The sequence below is a fragment of the Sinocyclocheilus grahami genome, unplaced genomic scaffold, assembly GCF_001515645.1.
Source record: "Sinocyclocheilus grahami isolate Dianchi unplaced genomic scaffold, SAMN03320097.WGS_v1.1 scaffold1000.1, whole genome shotgun sequence".
Lineage (NCBI taxonomy): Eukaryota > Metazoa > Chordata > Actinopteri > Cypriniformes > Cyprinidae > Sinocyclocheilus > Sinocyclocheilus grahami.
This window is the reverse complement of record NW_015506179.1, coordinates 337,451-344,908: the sequence shown is the minus strand read 5'-3', so window position 1 is coordinate 344,908 and position 7,458 is coordinate 337,451. Positions and strand designations below refer to the sequence as shown.

The 7,458-nt window shown below is 39.5% G+C and overlaps 1 protein-coding gene across 3 annotated transcripts in view; it reads left to right on the top strand.

Moving 5' to 3' along the window:
* The window catches only part of tmcc1a (transmembrane and coiled-coil domain family 1a), a 32,184-nt gene that overhangs the window by 1,747 nt on the left and 22,979 nt on the right, over positions 1–7,458 (top strand). Inside the window, exons 2-3 of one of the 3 annotated variants that reach the window (XM_016250622.1) lie at positions 690–721; positions 2,310–2,489. In XM_016250622.1, coding sequence (XP_016106108.1) covers positions 2,331–2,489 — 159 coding nt within the window. In that variant the 5' untranslated portion in view covers positions 690–721; positions 2,310–2,330. Of the gene's footprint in view, positions 1–664; positions 722–2,309; positions 2,490–4,520; positions 4,572–7,458 lie in introns of those variants that run through there. The other 2 variants (XM_016250623.1, XM_016250626.1) reach the window with 2 other exon arrangements.

Sequence of the window (7,458 nt, the reverse complement as noted above, 5' to 3'; positions counted from 1 at the left end):
TATATATATATATATATATATATATATATATATATATATATGTATATATATATGTGTGTGTGTGTGTGTCATTCGTTATCATTATTTTTACGGCATCAAATTACATTAAACCTATTAAATAGCACAAATAAAGTATAGAAATTATATGGCGACCAAAATTCAAACAAATAAAAAATCTTACTAAAAACCTCAATAAAAAGATGCAATGGATAGTTGTGTACAAAACTGATTTCAAGCCCTATACAGGTCACAGAGTGTCTAGATGCACAGCCTCAAGGAAAGACACGTGTAACTGCAGTACCACCCTCCTCTCCTCTCCAGAATGCACTGGATCTCTGCCCACAGAGGTGCTGTCACACTGCAGCCATTGATGTGATTCAGCTCCACACAATGCCACTTTCACACAGCAGCGAATGACTGATGCAATGCTCTGTGTGTGGGTTAGCTTTAGCCTACACTGATGGGGCCGAATATACATCCTCACCAATATAGTAAAATTTCAATTCACCAACAACCAGCCAAAATAAAAAGAAAAAAAAAGGTCCTGTTAGGGTTTTGGTTCAGCAGATATCAACTTTATAAAAAAAAAAATTGGTGTGAATTGTTCGCATGATCTACTGTGTAAGTCTGAATGTGTTCTGAATATACCAGTGAACTGTTTTATGCTTTATTTCTGTCTCTTTTTCAAGATGTACCAGCACCTTAAAATGTCAGACTGATGGTAAGTTCTTTTCTCTCCTGCTCTGTCTGTTGTGTGTGAAATATAATCCCAATATAGTGAATGTTTTATGCTATATGTGACCCTGGACTGGTCTTAAGTCGCTGGGCTATATTTGTAGCAATAGCCAACAATACATTGTATGGGTCACAATTATAGATTTTTCTTTTATGCCAAACATCATTAGGATATTATTTAAAGATCATGTTCCATAAAGATATTTTGTAAAATTTCCTACCATAAATATATCAAAACTTAATATTTGATTAGTAATATGCATTGCTAAGAACTTCATTTGGACAACTTTAAAGATGATTTTCTCAATATTTAGATTTTTTTGCACCCTCAGATTCCAGATTTTCAAATAGTTGTATCTCTGCCAAATATTGTCCAATCCTAACAAACCATACATCAATGGAAAGCTTATTTATTATTATTATTTATTATTTATTTGAGAAATTGATTTGACCACCCTTATGACTGGTTTTGTGGTCCACGGTCACATATATTGTGTTGCTCAATTAAGAAGCATATTTTGAGGAGTTTGTCTTTTGTCTAACACATGTATAAGACAGAAGATCCCTCACTTATTCTAATCATTTGTGGACGTTTCGATTTTAATATCTGTTATAAATCATGCCCTAAAACAATAAAAACAATGCTAAGAATAGTTTGACTCAATACTGAATCAGCAACTTTCTCACAACTCATGTAGTAACACTGTACACTGACACTCATTTTAAGTGGTGTTTAGGGAACTATATAGATGACTAGAGCAAACTGAAAACATATTTCTGTCATGACATCTCTCGGAGGGATTGGCATGGCAATGTACATGACAATGTTAATGTATTTGGTCTTGGCAGAATAGATCTGCTACGCTGCTGCTGCTGCTCCTGCGAGTACCGAGTACCGAGACTTGCTACTGCCAATACATCCACAACATGCTGCTGTGAGCATGTAAGAAATACTGCTGCTGAAAATATAACATACATGAAATAACCCCCATATAGCATACATGAATCACCTCATAGCAGATCTATACAGGTGGAGCTGGGGAAGGTGGAGGGGTTCTGAAGCAATCTGCAGCTGCTACGGCAAGCACTAGTCATATATATGAATGTTGAGCAGCGAGCTCATTGGCTACCGATACAGGAGAGAGCCAATCAGCTGTGCCATGTGATAAGGATGTCATTATGTCAGATTGAGTTAGACCTATCGGACTGCGCCATCTAGAGTTTCATGCCAGAACTCTGTATTTCACCAGAGACTAACGTGCCACACTTTTTGAAAATGGAAATACATCAGAAAATCCCAAGCAGTCTGTTGATTGTATATTTCCTTAACAGACTAACCACAACCTTTGATAAACATATTGCCATGACCAATTCTCTTTTACTTCCACACTAATTTCCAACTTTAGAGACTTTCTTTTGACCCACACATCCAGTGATGAATGACAGGTTCAATCTCAGTGCTTCAAATGAGCTCTATAACTCCTAATTAGAGCAGTGCATCAAAATGGTTACACTGAATTAAAAATCACCCAGAATGCAGTAGCGGGCATGAATGTGTATGCTGAACTCTACAGTGACAGCCGCTGGCTGCTATCATGAGAAGAGGAGGCAGCCTGCAGGAGTGCCAGCTGAAAGCAGAAGGGCCAGAAGCAGTTACAGGGAAGCCACACAGTCTCTACACTGACACACCTGTGGCAGCAGAGACGCTGCTCATCATCTCCTCATTCCTGCAGTCCACCGACCACACACATCCCGTGAGTAACCTCTCTGTGTGTGTGTGTGTGTGTGTGTGCTGTTAGAAAATTAACCAAGACTGAATCAACATAGTAGCACTGCTAGCTCCTCTCCACTAGAGAGAGCTCTTAGTCAAGGTTTCTTTCACCAATAAGAGCTGTCATGTTTTTTCAAGACTATTTTCAATTTCCATCCTCTGTCTGACCCTTACGATTAAACCGGATGCTATAACTTTAAGACTATATCTAAAAGACATCTGTTATGATTTGCCATTTTCCATGGTTTGTTTTGACATCTGCATATCAGCATCGTTCACATCGTCATCAGAAAAGGCCAAGCTACTGAATATTGATTAGGTGTTGATCAAAGTCCTTTAAGTCAGGTCAGCTCACCTGATGGCCATCTTGTGAGCACTTCTTCTTCTTCCTATCCCTCTTTTTTCATATTAAATCTTGGCAACACTCCAAAAAGCTATTTTCTCTCTGGGCCATAGGCAGCAACAGGTATTTACAGTTTTTTTTTCAACTCCTTCACACATTTTCAAAACTTTGCCTCTTTTTTTTCAAAACTGTACACACAAATCCAAGAATTGCACACACAAAATGCAAAATGCCTCACATCTTTTGCAAAATGAAGCACTGCATTCAAAGTATCACAAACACATCTCAAAAGCAAACATTTGCAGACACCTTTGCCATAATATTATATTTTTGGATATATCATATACTCACAGTTATTCTAAACCTAAAGCTCTTCTTTCATGAGCTCCTATGTACATTTCTGTTCAAGATTGAAATTAACAGGCAGAGAGATGTTGAAAAATTCACGGTAAACATTGAAACTAAACTTTTTTTTTTACTGTAAGCATTTGTGGTTGTGAATACAGTATTACACAGTACGAAAGAAAAGAAACACATCAGCCATGTGTAGTTGTGTAGATGTGTGTTTATAGGCCTATTCTGAAGCCGTGATTGCTTGTTCAGTGAAGCACATGTGAGGAGTTAGTGTGAGGCGCTGATGAATTCATGTGGCATTTTGATTTGTTGTGTTTGAAAAAGGAAATCAAGACTTTAAGTCAGGCCAGCTCACCTGATGGCCATCTTGTGAGCACTTCTTCTTCTTCCTATCCCTCTTTTTTCATATTAAATCTTGGCAACACTCCAAAAAGCTATTTTCTCTCTGGGCCATAGGCAGCAACCGGTATTTACAGGGTTTTTTCAACTCCTTCACACATTTTCAAAACTTTGCCTCTTTTTTTTCAAAACTGTACACACAAATCCAAGAATTGCACACACAAAATGCAAAATGCCTCACATCTTTTGCAAAATGAAGCACTGCATTCAAAGTATCACAAACACATCTCAAAAGCAAACATTTGCAGACACCTTTGCCATAATATTATATTTTTGGATATATCATATACTCACAGTTATTCTAAACCTAAAGCTCTTCTTTCATGAGCTCCTATGTACATTTCTGTTCAAGATTGAAATTAACAGGCAGAGAGATGTTGAAAAATTCACGGTAAACATTGAAACTAAACTTTTTTTTTTACTGTAAGCATTTGTGGTTGTGAATACAGTATTACACAGTACGAAAGAAAAGAAACACATCAGCCATGTGTAGTTGTGTAGATGTGTGTTTATAGGCCTATTCTGAAGCCGTGATTGCTTGTTCAGTGAAGCACATGTGAGGAGTTAGTGTGAGGCGCTGATGAATTCATGTGGCATTTTGATTTGTTGTGTTTGAAAAAGGAAATCAAGATACTTCCTGTTAGGTTTCTGTGTGTTACATAGAGAACTGTGTGTTGTGTTTTGCAAAAAGTGTTTTATGAAATTGAAAACTGAGTCAAAGGCCGAGAATTAGTGTATGGTTTTGTAGATTTGGTGTGTGCTTCTGCTGTTTGAGTGTCAGGTTTCAGAAACTGTGTGACAAGGAAAGATTTTGTCTGTAAGCCGTTGAAAAAAACTGTAATAGACCTATAACTGAAAGAGAGAGAGAGAGAGAGAGAGAGAGAGAGAGAGAGTTCTCTGCTCTTGGTTGTTCAGTGCGTGTCAGTCAGGATGGTCCAGCGATTCAGTCTCCGCAGACAGTACTCACAGGTAACACTTTCACTTCTCACCTGTGTGTGTGTTTATAAGCAGAAGCGTAAACCTTTGTAAGTTTTCTTTATTGAGGAGTGCACTGGTCTAGTCTGAGACAGAGAGAGGGGGCAGTATGTAGGTGTGGACTATATAAAACAGAAAGAGGGTTTTATTTCACATTCTATATTGTTAAAATGTTTATTTTGTTTGAAACCTATTTTCTATTATTTTCCTCACATATTAAGGCTAAGAAGACCTGATTATTTGTTGTTTCATTCAAAGGATTGTCAGTTTAGCAAAAATTGTGGTCAAATAGAAACATACAGGGCAATAAACATACAGTTTCAAAATGATATCTTGACACATCTGATCACAGTTTGAGACTAGAGGAGACACATGTGAGATTACTGAGGCCTTTTCCTCAGGAGGAACATCTGAAAAGCAGGAGACAGAAGCATGCACCCTATGCAATCTTACTATCAGAGAAACAATCGAGACATGAAGGAGATTTTTCTTTTATGGGCTACAAGTCTTTGAAATGTGGACGTCTGTTTGAGAATTTTTAGTACTTGATAAAGTAATAACTAAGTGTTAAGGCTGAGTTAAATATTTACTTGCTTTAACTCATTGACTGTATGTCAACAATCCCATGTTATTTGACTCAAAGTAGCCTTTAGACCTACAGGCTCCGTTTCTGAGTTTCTCTACTGTCATCCTTGAAACCTCAATTCATTGCATATAAATTGCATATCATCACTTTGTTTATCATGATCTTGAAACACCAGGTGTTTCAGGTCTTAGATCATCAGTCACCCGGGCGATCCAGCCGGACCCAAGTGGCACGCTACACCATTGCTCGCTCTTCTTAATCCACAGCCACCTCCTTTCCTGCAACCCTCTGATACCAAGGAGGCTGAATGACTGATGTACGGACTGCCCTGCAAATCCCCTACAGCCTTATGTCTCCTACAATCCTCTACCGGTTTGAGATATTCCCCCCTTATGCTCATGGGCCTCGTCCATCTGGTCCTCACAGGAGACGGAAAGTTCCAACATAACTACTTGCTTAGAACAGTCAGATGTTAAGACCAAATCTGGCCTGAGTGTCCTTGCAGTGTGTTCCAGAAACTTCACCTGCTTCCCGAGATCGACCTTCAGCTGCCAGTCATCTTTACCGGAGGTCTTTCTCCCTCCCTGACAAAGGCGATATCATGCCTTGTTGGAGGCTGGTGTTTGCTCTACTGGATTCCAGTGCGTATGGTGCGAGCTACTGCCTTCAGCCCCTGTACCTCCCCTCTCCCAAGGTTTTCAGGCAGCAGCTCAAAATGTGCTCCAGGGAACCTCTTCTCAGGCACAGGGGACATGCTGGGTGACATCCCAAGTAGTCTTACGGGCTACTGTACTGTCCCAATTAATCCAAACTCCCTGCTTCACCTGGCACTTCTTTCAGTTCTAACAGAGATGCCTGCAGAAGTCTCTGGTGTCAGTTGAGCGGTATGCGTGGCCCTGGTGCCCTGCTCTCCCTCCTCTTCCTCCTGTGCCACTCAGCACGTCAAAGGCTTTCGTCTTAGGTTGTTTCAAAGCTCTTTGAGGGCTGGTCTGTCCTCCTCTCTCACCTTCTTGTATTGGTAATTTTGAGACTTAAGCTCGTCGTCTGCCTGGGGTGCTTGTTCTCCCTCCCTCTCTGGCACTCCTGGGGTATCTTTCAGAAGGGCTATCTGTAGCTTTACATGGGTGCTCCCTCATGGAAGCTGCACTTTAGGGTGCTAGTCCTCACTGCCCCAAATGCCCACTCTCTGCACTGTCCACTGTTTCAAGTCATGTGTAAACACTACTAAAGAAAAAGCTGGCTCTATTTGATCCATACTGTCAAGCTTAAGATATATAAATTTGTATGTTTGTTGTTTGGGGTAAGCTGTGCCACTCTCTCATATCATCCTTGAAAAACAGTCATAGAAATATAACTTCTCCAAAAACATGGTCTAGTGTGTGCCAAAGTAGTTGTGTGTCCTGAATTTGATGTTTATTAAAAATAAACCTATGTGTGTAATATTGCATTGATATTCCCAGTGGTTCCCAGCCTTCCCAGTGTTCTTGGAGGCCATCAGCAATGCACATTTTATATGTCTCTCGAATCTAACACACGCGCTTCATCTCATCAGCTCCAAGACCTGTTTCATGTTTATTCTGACTCCTTTAGTTCCACTAATGCTCACAACTCCACATTTTTATAACAGCAAAAACTCTGTTCATGTAATGTTGTGTCATGTTTAACAAAATGAAAAATATACAGATATTTGGTAGTATAGGCTTATGTTCAACTTTATTCTTGCACGTACAGGCATTGTATTAGGCAGTACGTAAAGTTCTGATTGGTAAGTGTTTCTGTTGCTACATGAAAAAATGTCTGAAATGTCTGTTTATTTGACATATGAACAGTGTCTGACTTCTTCGCCCATCAGTTAAATGAAGTCGAACATACCTAATGCCAGCTGTCCCAAGTATATGTATATTTAAAAACAGGCACAGGCAGCTGAATGTGGTTGGCTTCTTTTAAATATATGTTCACTTTGACATACAGCTCACTCAATTCTCCCCTGTGATTATAGTCACAGCGCTGAAACTGTTCCTGATTCACATGCACCAGAGGACAGTGACTGAAGTGTTGATACGTTTGGGAACAGTGATTCTTACATGTTGAACTGGAAGGAAATGATGGCATTTGGAATTGAATTATGGCTTTTTAGAAGACAACATTTCTACCACAACCTAGCTGCTTGGCAGGTGTTTTCTGATATCACAAGCATGTAGGAAAGATAATATCTGGTTAGTCTGAGCTCTGTGAAGGATGGGCTTTATGACACAGCATAGGTCTTTCCTGTTGTTTTCTTGCATTGACTTTACT